General features: G+C 47.9%; 1 protein-coding gene across 1 annotated transcript; it reads right to left on the reverse strand.

The window, feature by feature from the left end:
* Window positions 1-370: 370 nt before the first annotated feature.
* On the reverse strand, window positions 371-8,364 carry naa20 (N-alpha-acetyltransferase 20, NatB catalytic subunit). Its single transcript, XM_007898340.2, has 6 exons — window positions 8,257-8,364; window positions 6,774-6,798; window positions 6,135-6,225; window positions 3,166-3,301; window positions 2,249-2,394; window positions 371-840 (listed from the first exon to the last, which is right to left on the reverse strand). Exons 1-6 carry the CDS (start codon window positions 8,307-8,309, stop codon window positions 755-757), a joined length of 537 nt encoding a protein of 178 aa, XP_007896531.1. The 5' UTR covers window positions 8,310-8,364; the 3' UTR covers window positions 371-754.
* Between the last annotated feature and the right edge of the window lie 6,777 nt (window positions 8,365-15,141).

A 15,141-nucleotide genomic window follows, 5' to 3' on the forward strand; every position in this document is an offset into this window, starting at 1 on the left:
TAGGAGCTGTTCTTATGAATCCTGGAGCAGAAGAGTAAGGCCAAAAGGTGCCATTGCACTAGAGTAACATAACTGGACTCATTCATTCAGGGTGGTAACATAACTAAATACTGTCTTTTATATTGACATGTTCAACCACAATGTTAACAGCCCATTGGATCATAAACTTTGAACTATGCATTAAACCGTTGAAGCAATTTAGATTAATACAATATGGTTTAATTAAAGTATTTTTCCCTCATGTTCTTTTGCCAGAAGGGCAGTCAGACTAGATATTTGATAAAAAAAGTCGTTGAAACTTAGAATTTATTTTCTTCCATCCCAGAGAGTGAATGTGAAGTGCTCAAAAGATCAAGGTTTAAAGATGGCATCATTTTAACTCAATTTATTTGGCAGCCTTCCCTTTCCTTCTCTTCCCCTTGCACTCATATTTCAGGTATTAAATAAAGGCTGCACACCATCAGAAAAAAAGGGACGCAAATCTTACACAAGTCTTTTATGACGATTTGATTTCATAATGCATTTCAAAGACTTTCTGTTGGGAATAAAAAACATGATAGACTCAACATTTTCCAATAAAGCTGTGGTTCTTGGAATCAGGTTAATGTATCAAAGTGGGCATCAAACTTTCTCAATTGTCTGAAATATAATTTAAGCATTATGTACACAAACTAAACACAACCATACTTTTTAAGAATAGTTAATATTAATTGAGATTCTTAAATAAACATAAACCAAGAACCACAGCTTAAAGTTATTCAATATCTTCAGGTCTTACTGGATGAGGAAGAGGTATTATTGATTTCTTCTCTGTATCTCTGGAAAGGGCCTTTCTCATATCTGTTTTTAAAAACAAAAACAAAATCAATTCTTAAAAAAGCTCGTACTTTTAGAAATACAACAACTGGTTAAAGGGGAATCCTGGTTTAGTGCCTCCTGTAAAAGTGCTACGTCCCTTGTAAGTCTGTTGAACCAGAAATACAATACACTTAGATACCCACAATAAAATATGGCCCACTTCCAGTCACCAGGTTATATCTTACACGCTCTGCACAAGAAACACACCATTAACAAAGGAAGTGATGTCCATGCACATGATATCCCCCGAATCCTCTGCTCCACCCTTCAGCCACTATGCCCCGAAGTTCTGGAACTCCCTTCTTCACTCCCTTCGCCTCGCTCCCCCCCTTTCTATTTTCAGGTCTCTGCTGAAGACCTTTTCGATCGTGCGTTTGGTCACCTTCCTCCCCCTCCCCCTGGCTCGGCCCTGGGATCCGTTACTGTGAAGCGCTCTGAGGCAGTGTCCGGCATGGAGGGTGCTATATAAATCCAATTTGTTGTTATGTTGAACAGCAACATCAGTGATCTGATGAGCCAACTCATTTTATCATCGCCTCGGCTATTGGACGCAGAGCACCATGTTATAATGAGGTCCTCCTGTCTCTCAGTAGTTAAAACGACAATTGTTCAGGTGCATAACACAATTCTCCAAACATTTTCAGACAATCTGGAATACCTAAAGAATTTGCCTTATAACAGTAATCCAATCCAAACGTAGCCTTTCCTCAGATATACCCGACCAGAGCAACCCAAAAGTTGAGTGGGATAGATCTCAGGGCTGTACATAAATGCAAGATTCCTCGCTATTGGTGAATGGATGTCTTAATATTGCTATAGAAGCAGATTAGCTAAATAGCCACCTTTCTTAAACCTGACCAAAATCCAAACAATTTCCACTCTGAACTTCCCACATTTCCTTGTCCGGCCTCCTGAACATCAGAAAATATAGCACATAATATTTTCTTAAAGTAATGACTTGTGAATGCTTTAAATTTACAAGATAATGACACTGAAAAATAATTTGATAATTTTAATCATCAACATAAAATAATAAATAATCCTTGCATTTGATATTGCACCCAATTATGTTGTTGAAATATCTCAAACTGCTTCACAACGTTTCTGTGAAGTGTATTGACTGATATCAGTTGACAAACTCATCAGCCAATTTGCACAGAGCAATGTCCCACATAAACAAATGACTAATATTTTCTGGGGGATTGTTGGACAGGATGCAGAGAGAAACTCCTTTCTCTTTTCAAATAATTGCATGGGATCTTAATGTCTAACTGAACAGGCAGACAGGATCTCTGTTTAACATTTCATCTACGAGATTTGTGGCTGAAAAGGACAAATGCAATCTCATTTATGCAGTTAACATGCATCAGGCAGAATGTATAGGTCATACCATAAGCGTCTTCATCAGGTTCTCCATTGCTGGCTGAGTAGTACTCTATCACCGTCCTATAGACACTGTAACCAAGCTGTTTGTACATGTTCACTGCCACCTGATTGGAAACTCGAACAAAGAGATCCACAAAGAATCCACCTTTTCTGTAACAGAGAAAACATAATAAAAATAATCCTTGCATTTGATATAGCACTTTCACGTCTTCTAGATGTCTCAAAGCGCTTCACAGAATATACTGTAAAGTGAATCGACTATATTTGTGGGCGAAACGCAGCAGCCAAATGCGCACAGCAGTGTCCCACAATCTGTCGCGGATTGAGTGACCAAATTATTTTTTTTTGAGGGATTATTATCCCTGAAATAGCGATCCGACAATCGGTCCTAACAACCGGGTTCCTACTTACTGTGAAGTAAACAAGCGCGTGGAGTAAGGAAACCTGCCAAACATTTCACCCTGCCGGGAAGCAAACCGCTTGCGAGGCAAGTGCTCTAACCACTGAGCTACAGGACTCCACTTAAGGTAACACATTAAGCAGCTGCTCTTCGTACACGTTGGAGAGTTTTGATGAGTTGGTTGATTCTGGACATATCACAGCTGAGCCTGTTTAAAGAGCAATAATCCCAAAGTGGGATCTCTGGTCCACTGGCTGGCTCGCTCTCCCTCCCTCCCTCCCTCCCACACTCAGAATGCTAAGGCCATTTGCCCTATGTCAGAGCAGACCTCAAAGGTTATTAGTTTGTAAAGATCTCTTCTATATTATGCTGTACATTTACCCATTAAGGGTTTGATCACAATGTCTGTAATGCTTTGTAATTGTCGTCTGTGACGTGAACAATGATAGTCAGTATACAATACTTGTGACATGCTGATGAGAATTTTAGTACTGTGACGTGTTCAAAGAACTTTCACTAACCTCTCAGATATTTCCTCTAGGAGTTCCATAAGTTTAGCAGCTAGTCCCAAACGTCGGAATTCTGGAGCTACAGATAAAGCAGTTACGTGTCCATGCCATTCCTCTCGTGCCACTGATCCTTCAGCTTTTCCCATAACTTAAGAGAAGAAACACTTGTAAAGCAGTTTATATATATGAATCCTTACTAATGCACTTCACATCAATTTCACATCAAACAAAGCTGCTCATTGCACTTTACAAACCCACCATACATAATGTTGAGCGAAGGGAGCGAAAAGGATGGTAGGGTTTTAGGAGGTCACAGAGGTAGGGCGGAGCAAGACCATGGAGGGCTTTGAAGGTGAGAATCAGGATCTTGAACTGTATTCTGTGTGATGGGAAGCTAGTGAAGTTGGGCGAGGATGGGGGTGATAGGGTGGTGGAGCCTGGTGCGGGAGAGGACATATGCTGCAGTTTTGGATGATTTGCAGTCTGTGGAGGGAGGAGTTGGGGAGGCCGACAAGCAATGAGTTTGCATAGTCGAGCCTCAATGTAATGAAGGCGTGTATGAGGGATTCGGCGGCTTGCGGTGTGAGACAGTGCTGGAGCCGGGCGACTTTGCGGAGGTGGGGCAAGGCAGAGTGGCTCATGGAGCAGATGTGGGACAGAAAGGATAGTTGAGGGTCAAACAAGACCCCAAGGTTCCAGACTGGCTTAGCAAGGTGGAGTGTGCAACCACGGATGGTGATGCTGTCAGTGCCTGAGGTGAGGAGGCGCTGACAGGAGCCAAATAGGAGAGCCTCGGTCTTGTTGACGTTCAACTGAAGAAAGTTAGCTCTCATCCAGGATGAGACAGTGGCGGAGCCCTCATACATCTCACCTGGACGAGAACTAACTTTCTTCAGTATAGGTTGCGAGTCAGACCTGCAACTCAAATGTAAAAAGACAATGTTCTAACCTACTTGTACACTCATTCCTTCTCAACACCAAATCCAATTAAAATTGAATTTAATAGTCACATGCCATTTTGCAGAAGATCTTTTGTGTAGTTGGTGCCCAGATAGACATTAGGACATTTCTCGTTACTCACTGTCCACAAGCCACCAATTACCTAGCTTTTGTTTCTCTGCCTTGGAAATTCTGATTAAGTATTCTGCGTCTTTGTATGCAGACTAATTTTTGAATGGTCAAGCTGCGGCTTGTTCACTGGTGACAATTCTGGGAGAACATGACCTATTGACACGATATTGGTCAACAACAACAACAACAACAACTTGGATTCATATAGTGCCCTCCACGCCGGACGGCGTCTCAGAGCGCTTCACAGTAACGCATCCCGGGGCCGAGCCGGGGGGAGGGGGAGGAAGGTGACCAAAGGCGCGGTCGAAAAGAAAGGTCTTCAGCTGAGACCTGAAATTAGGAAGAGAGGGGGCGAGGCGAAGGGGGTGAGGAAGGGAGTTCAAGAGCATGGCCACTGATAGTGGAACGGAGGATTTAGGGGACAAGGAGGAGGCCTGACCCAGTGGAGAGAAGGCAATGGGCACTGTTTTGAGGAGAGAGGAAGTCAGAGAGGGGGGGTGCAGAGGAGTGGAGGGATTTGAAGACAAGGGTGAGGATCTTGAAGTTGATCCTCTCTGGGACAGGCAGCCAGTGCAGTCTGGTAAGGACTGGGGTGATCGGGGAGCGGAGTTCAGTGCGGGTAAGAACGCGGGCGGCAGAGTTTTGTATGACCTGGATTTTATGGATGGTAGTGGAGGGGAGATCAGCGAGGAGGGCATTTGAATAGTCCAGCCGAGAGGTGACAAAGGCATGGACCGGGTTTTAGTGGTTTTTGGAGTGAGTTATTGGCGGAGACGGGCGATTCGTCTGAGGTGAAAGAAAGCGGTGCTGGTGAGGGACCGGATGTGGGGGAGGAAGGATAATTGGGGGTCGAACCTGACGCCTGGTTGCGTACGGGTTCGGAGAGCTTTAGGGGGAGGTCGGGTAGGTGTAGGAGGTGAGACCCATGTGATTTTAGACGTTGATGAGTGCCAAAGAGTATGGCTTCCATCTTGTCAACGTTTAGCTGAAGGAAATTCGCGCTCGTCCAGCTCCTGATGTCTGACAGGCAGGCTGACAGAACATCAGGGGACTGGGGGTCGCAAAGTGAGGTGGAAAAATAGAGTTGGGTGCCGTCCGCATACATGTGGAAGTGTACCCCATGTCTGAGGATGACATCCCCAAGAGGGAGCATGTAGATCAGAAAGAGGAGGGGGCCAAGGATGGATCCTTGGGGTACCCCGCAGGTAACCGGGTGAGAGCGGGAGGAAAAGCAGTTTGTGCAGACAGCTCATAATTAGACTCATAATTAAGATTTGCTGTTGACAAGAAGATTTCAACCGCAATCAGCAAGACATAGGTACACAGGTAAATATCATTTATCTACCTCTTGCAACATTGTGGAAACACAAACTACAATTTCAAAGATAATGTATTACAAGGAGAATATCTGAGAATAGCGTCTGGGGTTATACTGCTACTACTCTTGAATCAAGAAAGTAGAACTCTTTCTGCAATGATTTATACACAAACACACAAGTCTGCTCATGTTTGCCTGTTAGTAAGATTTCTGACTTTACGAAACAGCTTATTTGATGAACCCTTACCAGCACTAGAAATGCACATGATACATCAGGCCCCTTACAGCTGAAGCAAAGCATCATTACACAAGTCATTCTCTTCCAGTTAATTTCATTCCTGACACAGCACATCAGAAAGCTACTCTCATTAAGTCAAAAACGACATTCACTGGCAATAGTTCAATACAAACGATCACACCAATAACAAATACGTGTTATGGGCATCAGCACTGTTATTGTTATCAGCATTGTTAGTTAAACATATAACAAACATTACGTTATTTAAAACATATCCTATCTCATTAACATCAAGTTAGTATAACAGTGAACGTTTGTAAAATCAATGATCATAATAAAAAGCTGTAATCTTACTGTAGCCCATTAACTCTCCTCCAGGCGCCTCAGCAACAATAAAATACTCCGGCCAATGAGCCAAGTATTGGAGATAGAAGGGGATCCCATACTTTAAAAATTACTTAAGGAAAATCACAAAAGCAAAACATCATAGGACAATATTTCTTAGAATTTACAATGCCCGTTTGACTCACTGAAAAAAATATTTGGCAAACAGACAAGGGGAAAATTGGGAGCAGAAACATAAGAAGGGAAAGGGAAGAATGGATCAGGCCAGCAACTTAAATATAAGGCAAGCCAACAAATCTTAAATCTGTTGAAGAGAAAATAATAGAGCACATCTTGAAGGAGAGATTATAAAGAAACATAGCACTGTAACAGGGGGTCATGTTGACTTTATGGGAAGCAGATCAAGCATGACAAATTTACTGTAGTTTTCTGAAGAGACGATGCAAATTGTGAACAAAGGGAACTCAGCGGGCATTACGTTTAGACTTTAGTACAACCTTAGAAACTCCTGAAATACCTAAAAATAGCATATAACCAGAAGACACCTGTGCCAGGCTAAGCAGAACGGTCTAAAATATTGACAAACACAAATGATTTATTTAATTGTAGAATCTCTAACACCACACTCGTGGGCCATCACAAGGATACAGTTTCTGTAAGTGGATCCAAATTTCTGGAAAGGAAAAAACAAAAATCAGTGCGCACTGGTTCATATTACTTGCTCTTTTATTAGGAGCTGGATATTTGCTTTTCTCTCTGTTACTCACACATTTGTTTGCTAACTTTATCACTCTGTAACTTGAGATCAAGTATTCCTTACATTAACTCTTCATAAGTTAGGGAGTTGGATATATGTTCCTCATTCTCTGGTACTGTACATCGCTCTGTGCATTTTTTCCCTTGTGAGTCTCTCTCCCTCACTGAGTGTATCTTACGCTGTGTATGATTCCATCATTCATGGCCGGGTATGTTTCATGTGGTTCTGTGTGCACTCTCCGTGATTCAACATCCCCGTCTCCCACTGTCCCTCTGCCTCACTCTGTTACTGCGCTCCCCCCTCCCTTCCGTCTCTCTCTCACTCACTCTCACACATACTCACTCACTCTCACACTCACTCACTCACCCTCACACACATACTCACTCACTCACACTCGCTCTCAAACACTCACTCTCTCATTCTCACACTCTCACTCACTCTCACCCTCATCCTCATTCACTCACCCTCACACTCACTCATTCTCACTCTCTCACACACACTCACTCACATACACACTCACTCTCACACACGCACACACACTCTCACACTCACTCTCATTCACTCTCACACTCACCCTCATTCACTCTCACTCACTCACTCTCACATACTCTGTCATTCTTACACTCTCACACACACTCACTCTCACTCTCTCACACACACTCACTCTAACTCACGCTCACACACTCACTCACTCATTCTCACACTCACTCACTCTCCCACTCACTCACTCTCACACTCACTCTCACTCTCTCACACACACTCACTCTAACTCACGCTCACACACTCACTCACTCATTCTCACACTCACTCACTCTCCCACTCACTCACTCTCACACTCACTCTCACTCTCTCACACACACTCACTCTAACTCACGCTCACACACTCACTCACTCATTCTCACACTCACTCACTCTCCCACTCACTCACTCTCACACTCACTCATTCTCACTCACTCTCACATTCACTCACTCACTCTCACTCTCTCACTCACTTACACACACTCACTTACACACACTCACTCACTCTCACACTCACTCACTCTCACACTCACTCTCACATACTCACTCTCACACTCACTCACTCTCACACACTCACTCTCACATACTCACACACTCTCACTCTCACACACTCACTCTCTCACTCACTCACTCTCACACTCACTCACTCTCACATACTCACTCTCACACTCACTCACTCACACACTCACTCTCACACTCACTCACTCTCACACTCACTCACTCTCACACTCACTCTCACACTCACTCACACTCACTGACTCTCTCTCTCTCTGGCAGCTCAGACTGGCTGTGTGCCTGGGCCCTGGTTATGGTTAGTTATTGCTGGTGATCTCGGGGTTAGTTCAGGTCTCTCACATGTTGTTGAATCGGAACAAATCATCGCAGCAGAACGCTCGCAACGTCGTCATCGCGACCCCGAGAGTCTCCGCCAGACACTGCGTCACTTCCGGGTAAACGTATTGCCAGAGGTCACTTCCGCTAAGTAGTGAGAGCAGCGCCCCTGGTGGTGGAGGGGGTGAGAGCAGCGCCCCTGGTGGTGGAGAGGGTGAGAGCAGCGCCCCTGGTGGTGGAGGGGGTGAGAGCAGCGCCCCTGGTGGTGGAGTGGTGAGAGCAGCGCCCCTGGTGGTGGAGGGGGTGAGAGCAGCGCCCCTGGTGGTGGAGGGGGTGAGAGCAGCGCCCCTGGTGTTGGAGAGGGTGAGAGCAGCGCCCCTGGTGGTGGAGGGGGTGAGAGCAGCGCCCCTGGTGGTGGAGAGGGTGAGAGCAGCGCCCCTGGTGGTGGAGGGGGTGAGAGCAGCGCCCCTGGTGGTGGAAGGGGTGAGAGCAGCGCCCCTGGTGGTGGAGGGGTGAGAGCAGCGCCCCTGGTGGTGGAGGGGGTGAGAGCAGCGCCCCTGGTGGTGGAGAGGGTGAGAGCAGCGCCCTGGTGGTGGAGTGGGTGAGAGCAGCGCCCCTGGTGGTGGAGGGGGTGAGAGCAGCGCCCCTGGTGGTGGAGGGGGTGAGAGCAGCGCCCCTGGTGGTGGAGAGGGTGAGAGCAGCGCCCCTGGTGGTGGAGAAGGTGAGAGCAGCGCCCCTGGTGGTGGAGGGGTGAGAGCAGCGCCCCTGGTGGTGGAGGGGGTGAGAGCAGCGCCCCTGGTGGTGGAGAGGGTGAGAGCAGCGCCCCTGGTGGTGGAGGGGGTGAGAGCAGCGCCCCTGGTGGTGGAGAGGGTGAGAGCAGCGCCCCTGGTGGTGGAGGGGGTGAGAGCAGCGCCCCTGGTGGTGGAGGGGGTGAGAGCAGCGCCCCTGGTGGTGGAGGGGGTGAGAGCAGCGCCCCTGGTGGTGGAGGGGGTGAGAGCAGCGCCCCTGGTGGTGGAGGGGGTGAGAGCAGCGCCCCTGGTGGTGGAGAGGGTGAGAGCAGCGCCCCTGGTGGTGGAGGGGGTGAGAGCAGCGCCCCTGGTGGTGGAGAGGGTGAGAGCAGCGCCCCTGGTGGTGGAAGGGGTGAGAGCAGCGCCCCTGGTGGTGGAGGGGGTGAGAGCAGCGCCCCTGGTGGTGGAGGGGGTGAGAGCAGCGCCCCTGGTGGTGGAGAGGGTGAGAGCAGCGCCCCTGGTGGTGGAGAGGGTGAGAGCAGCGCCCCTGGTGGTGGAGAAGGTGAGAGCAGCGCCCCTGGTGGTGGAGGGGGTGAGAGCAGCGCCCCTGGTGGTGGAGGGGTGAGAGCAGCGCCCCTGGTGGTGGAAGGGGTGAGAGCAGCGCCCCTGGTGGTGGAGGGGGTGAGAGCAGCGCCCCTGGTGGTGGAGAGGGTGAGAGCAGCGCCCCTGGTGGTGGAGAGGGTGAGAGCAGCGCCCCTGGTGGTGGAGAGGGTGAGAGCAGCGCCCCTGGTGGTGGAGGGGGTGAGAGCAGCGCCCCTGGTGGTGGAGGGGGTGAGAGCAGCGCCCCTGGTGGTGGAGGGGGTGAGAGCAGCGCCCCTGGTGGTGGAGGGGGTGAGAGCAGCGCCCCTGGTGGTGGAGGGGGTGAGAGCAGCGCCCCTGGTGGTGGAGGGGGTGAGAGCAGCGCCCCTGGTGGTGGAGGGGGTGAGAGCAGCGCCCCTGGTGGTGGAGGGGGTGAGAGCAGCGCCCCTGGTGGTGGAGGGGTGAGAGCAGCGCCCTGGTGGTGGAGGGGTGAGAGCAGCGCCCCTGGTGGTGGAGGGGGTGAGAGCAGCGCCCCTGGTGGTGGAGGGGGTGAGAGCAGCGCCCCTGGTGGTGGAGGGGGTGAGAGCAGCGCCCCTGGTGTTTATTTTTGATCACCCGAGTGTCCGACACACATGGAAACCCATCCCTGTGCTTAAGAGTACCCAAACCGGACTGAGAATTCCAATCATCCCACCACACCCGGAAATCCCACAGACAGATTGTAGGAATGGAATGCGCACTCTCTCCCTGGAGGGACGCCTCCCGTTTACCTCATCCCAGAAAGTATTATTCTTTTTTGGAAGGAATTCTTACCCCCGGAAAAGCGATCTACCAATCGACTAACAACCGGGTTCCTACTTAACTGCAAACAGAGGTAAACGGGGGGCGTGTGGAGTGAAGAAACTTGCCCAGTGTTCGGCCCGGCTGGGAATCAAACCCAGGTCTCTCGCTGGCGAGGCGAGTGCTCTAACCGCTGAGCAATGGGCTCCAGGCAGTTTTAGGAGCAGGTTGGCAAGACCCAAGGCTTGGAGACCCGTTGGGGTAAATAGCTGAAATTATAATATAAGAATCATTAGTATTGATCATGCAGTGAGTAGATGAATTAAGTAGAAGGAATCAAAAATAAAAACTGCCATGTGGCATGCAACACACACCCACACACACACACACACACACAGTCCAAGCAAAGAAACACCGAGCTAGGCAGGAGTACACTGGAATGTGACCTATGGGCGGGAGAGATGGGAAGATAAGGATAATTGGACCAGGAGAATGGATGGGAAGCCATCTGGGCAGGTATACAAAATCAGCAATTAAAAACTGAGAGAAAGCTTAAAGTCAGCAGGTCACACGGACAGAGTCAGAAAGGAGGACTGAAACTTCAGTCCTGTAGCTCAGTGGTTAGAGCACTCGCTTTGCAAGTGAGAGACCTGAGTTCAATTCCAGGCAGAGGGCGAAACCTTGGGCAAGTTTCCTTACTCCACACGCCTAATAATAATCCCTCCAAAAAAACAAAACAATAATAAATTGGTCATTTTCAATCTACGACTGTTTGTGGGACATTGCTGTGCGCAATTGGCTGCCGCGTTCGCCCACAAATATACAGTCAATTCACTTTACAGTGTGTTCTGTGAAGCGCTTTGGGACGTCCTCCCGACGTGAAAAGCGCTATATCAAATGCAAGGATTATTATTATTATTATTATTATTCAGGGACATGGAGTTGGGCGGTCTGGTCGGGCTAGATAAGATGGAATAAATAGGAGTATTGTTCTTTTGCAGAAGATACCACGAGCTTGTGCAAGGAGAAACAACTTGAAGATAAGGAAAGAATGCCTGGGAAAAGTGCAGGGATTAGCAAAGAAGTCATGAGAAAAAAAGGAGTTTGGAACACTAGATAGCCGGCAAAAAAGAGTATAAAAATCGGAAGCCAAAATTAGAAGTTAGGAGCCTCTGAGGAGATGAAAGGAATGAACCTCTACGGAGTGGACCTCAAAGAGATGTTTGCAGTCAGAAGGAAGCCCAAGACAGTGGTTTGTTTACCTCCTGTGCCAGCCTGAGAGCCTCGTCACAACTTCCTGCCTGCTCGGTAGTATCTCTCCCACTTACTAAAACATGCACCCAACATACATACGAAACAGTTAGGTATTATTTACGCACATCTCATGTATAAAAACGTATTCCTTTATGTTTAGAATTTTAGTATTGAGTATATCTTGTTACGATAGTGCTTTTGTAGTCATTTAAGCACGATGAGTTATGATAATGCATTGGGTGCAATGTGATGCTTATGCATGTGTTTGTTTTATAATTGCTAATAAAACGTTTTAATGATATCCTTGATGTGGTTTCTGACAAAATCGCTTGAACCCAATTTCACAGACCAGCCTAGCCATTAGGGCTTTGGCTTATAGGGTTAACAGGAGCTGAGTGGGATGACTCCCTGTCCCCAGTGACTGATCTGCCCTTGCAGGTCCTGCCGATGAGCCAGGCTGGCTGTGTTGTCATCAGCAGTGCCCTGGAATACTGCGAACCCGCCAGGCTCAGGAACCGGACTAGAGACCGTCACAGAGGGCCGGCTCAATTTCGCCATTCCATTGCCAGGCATGTCACCTTGGAGCCAGTTCAGCACCAAGGAGACCCCACTTACCTCCCACCAAGGAGGTCCAGGTGGTGGACAGAGTGGGAGCAGCGCCCACCTGCTGGTTGCGAGTGAGTTTATCGCACACTGGTGGCAGAGTGAGTGAAATTTAGGTTGAAGAGAAACATCTTCAGGCGTGACCTGAAGATGGGGAAGGAAGGGGCGAGGCGAAGCAGTTGAGGGAGGGAGTTCCAAAGTTTTGGGGCGTAGTGGCTGAAGGCATGCATGGCCTCCGATGGTGGAGAAGAGGATTTGGGGGACATGGAGAAGGCCGGACCCAGTAGAGCAGAGGCAGCGGGTACTGCTGTGGGGAGAGAGGAGGTTAGAGAGATAGCGGGGTGCCAAGGAATAGAGGGATTTAAACACTAGAGTGAGGATCTTGAAGTCGATCCGCTCTGTGAAAGGGAGTCAGTGGAGTTTGGCAAGGACTGGAGTCATCAGGTTGCGGAGGTTGGTGCGGGTGAGAAAGCGGGCGGCGGAGTTTTGAATGAGCTGAATTTTGTGAATAGTGGAGGAGGGGAGACCGGCAAGGATGGTGTTAGAGTAGTCCAGCCGAGAGATGACAAAGGCCTGGACAAGGGTTTCGTCAGCTTTTGGGGTGAGGTATTATCGGAGACGGGCAATGTGGCGGAGGTGGAAGAAAGTGGTGCTGGTCAGGGCCGGATGTGGGGGAGGAAGGATGACTGGAATCAAACCTGACTCCTTAGTTGCGCACGGGTTCAGAGAGTTTTAAGGCAGGTCGGGTAGGTTGAGGAGGTCGGAACCGTGGGACAGAAGACGTCGATGGGAGCCAAAGAGAATGGCTTCCGTCTTGTTGATGTTTAACTGCAGGAAATTTGCGCTCATCTAGCTCTTGTCCGACAGACATGCTGACAGAACATCGGGGCCTGGGGTCGCAGCTGGAGGTGGAAACGTAGTGTCATCCGCATACATATGGAAGTTAACCCTATGTCTGTGGATGACATCACCGAGAGGGAGCATATAGATGAGGAAGAGGAGGGGGCCAAGGATAGATCCTTGGGTTACCCCACAGATGACCGGGTGTAAGCCAGAAGAAAAGCCATTTGCAGAAATGTAGTGCTGCTGGTTTATAAGGTAGGACTCGAACCAAGCGAGTGCGGTCCCACTGAGACTATACCTTGCAGCATATAGTCGTTAGTTTATTTGCAGTTCACTGCTAAATGACCTGACCTGACACTGCATTGTTAAACCATTAAAATGTTAGAGCACAGAAACAGACCATCAAATCTGTACTGTCATTATTAAGTCTTCTGCTCACTCACAATACTCTAGTGTGGATGTCAAACATCCCTATTTGAAAAGAGAAGGGAGTTTCGCTTGGTGACCTGGCCAATGAAATTAATTAATTTTAAAATAAAAAAAATTAAAAAAATAAAATTAATAAAATTAATCGTTCACTTCATCACTGTTTTGTGGTGCATTACTGTGCACAAGTACGCTTGAGATGTAACCAAAGAGTGTCCCGAAAATGTATGTACAGTAAACATGTGCACGTACGGTACACATCGGGGCGCCTTTCCAAAGCGGCAAACGCGCCTATCAGGTTGTGTACGGGTGCACACAGGGATGTGGTGTACACAGGGGCGACTCCCGACTGTGTTAAAGGGAGCGTCCCAAAAATCGTGTGCACAACCTAGATGCGGTGAAGGAATGTGCCGTAAACAACGGAATATTTTTTGTATCGGGAGAAAAGGGAAAAAAATTGTACCAAAAGGTGTTGCATTTGTTTTGGATTTCTGTTGTACTAAATATTATAATTATAAATAAATATATATTTTCAAAAAAACAAAAAACTTTTTAGCAGGATAGTGATCTGGAACTGGAAATGCATTTGAACTGTCCTTCCATAATCCAGGGAACCCTGGGGCCAAGTTAGAATATTTGAAATTCCTCTTAGAGTTGTGTGTATAGTTTTGGGGTCAGTACGTTAGCAGTGAAATCCTAGCGGCGGAGAATTCCCAACTCAGGGCAACTAAATGAGCTATAAAAAGCAAATTAAAACATTTGGAATGCTCGGAATTGGCAAAGACATGATATTTTAAAAAGTATAGGCAAACTAGACTCCAATATCTTGTTCAGTCTGATTAAGAAGTCTCAAACTAAGTTAATGGATAGAACTGTTTTCCCTTGACGGTTACGTAGAAATATATAAATTTCACGGCACTATTTGGCCAACTAGTTTGTGCCATTGTTAAAACTTCACATCAACCTCTACCCTCTCATAGCCCTCTATTACAATCTCGCTCATGTATGCATTAAGTTTCGTCAAAAATGAGTTGCCCATTCGATGTTGGTCTCACTGTGAATCCCTACGGATGCACCTACCCCTCCCCCTGGCTCGACACTGTTAAGTACTCTGGACACTGTCTGGTGTGAAGAGCGCTATATTAATGCAAGCTATAGTTCATATTGGGAGGATGTCCCAAGGTGCTGGATAGACCAGGGTTTGCACCCGAGCTGGGAGTGGGAACTGAGGGTGTAAGGACCAAGGGGGGGTGGGGGTGGGGGAGAGAGAGAGAGGTGTGGGGGGTGGGGGGCAGAGATGACTGAGAGCATGTCAAAAGGAAGGTCAAAAGGAGACAAGGCAAGGCAAGTTGAAGGGACTCCAGGATGGAGTTCCAGAGCGTGTGGGCAGGCACACTGATAGCCAACTCCCAATGGTGGGAGGGAGTGGAACAGAGGATGTAAAGCAGGCCGGTGCTCAGTGAGTAGAGAGAGCGACTGGGTTTGTTTGGTTTGAGCAGGTCACAGAGGTAGTGTGGGCATGATCATGGAGAGACTTAAAGGTTAGAATGAGGATCTTAAACTCTTATCTACTGAGCGATGGAGAGTCGATGAAAACAGACGAGGATGGGGATGATAGGCTCACAGAGCCTTAATGTGGGAAAAGACACGAGCTGCAAAGACTTGGTTTGTCTGCAGTTTGTCTTCAGTCAATTTG

This window comes from Callorhinchus milii, unplaced genomic scaffold, assembly GCF_018977255.1.
Source record: "Callorhinchus milii isolate IMCB2004 unplaced genomic scaffold, IMCB_Cmil_1.0 Scaffold3, whole genome shotgun sequence".
In the NCBI taxonomy this organism is placed as follows: domain Eukaryota; kingdom Metazoa; phylum Chordata; class Chondrichthyes; order Chimaeriformes; family Callorhinchidae; genus Callorhinchus; species Callorhinchus milii.

What these genes read in the sequence shown, in the direction of transcription:
- naa20 (XM_007898340.2), bottom strand. Translation starts at nt 8,309, where the DNA reads ATGACGACGTTGCGAGCGTTCTGCTGCGATGATTTGTTCCGATTCAAC. An exon ending in TGGATCCACTTACAGAAACT is followed by an intron (nt 6,226 to 6,773) that starts GTATCCTTGTGA and finishes TAATTTTTAAAG; the next exon opens with TATGGGATCCCCTTCTATCT. An exon ending in AGGAGAGTTAATGGGCTACA is followed by an intron (nt 3,302 to 6,134) that starts GTAAGATTACAG and finishes TCTTCTCTTAAG; the next exon opens with TTATGGGAAAAGCTGAAGGA.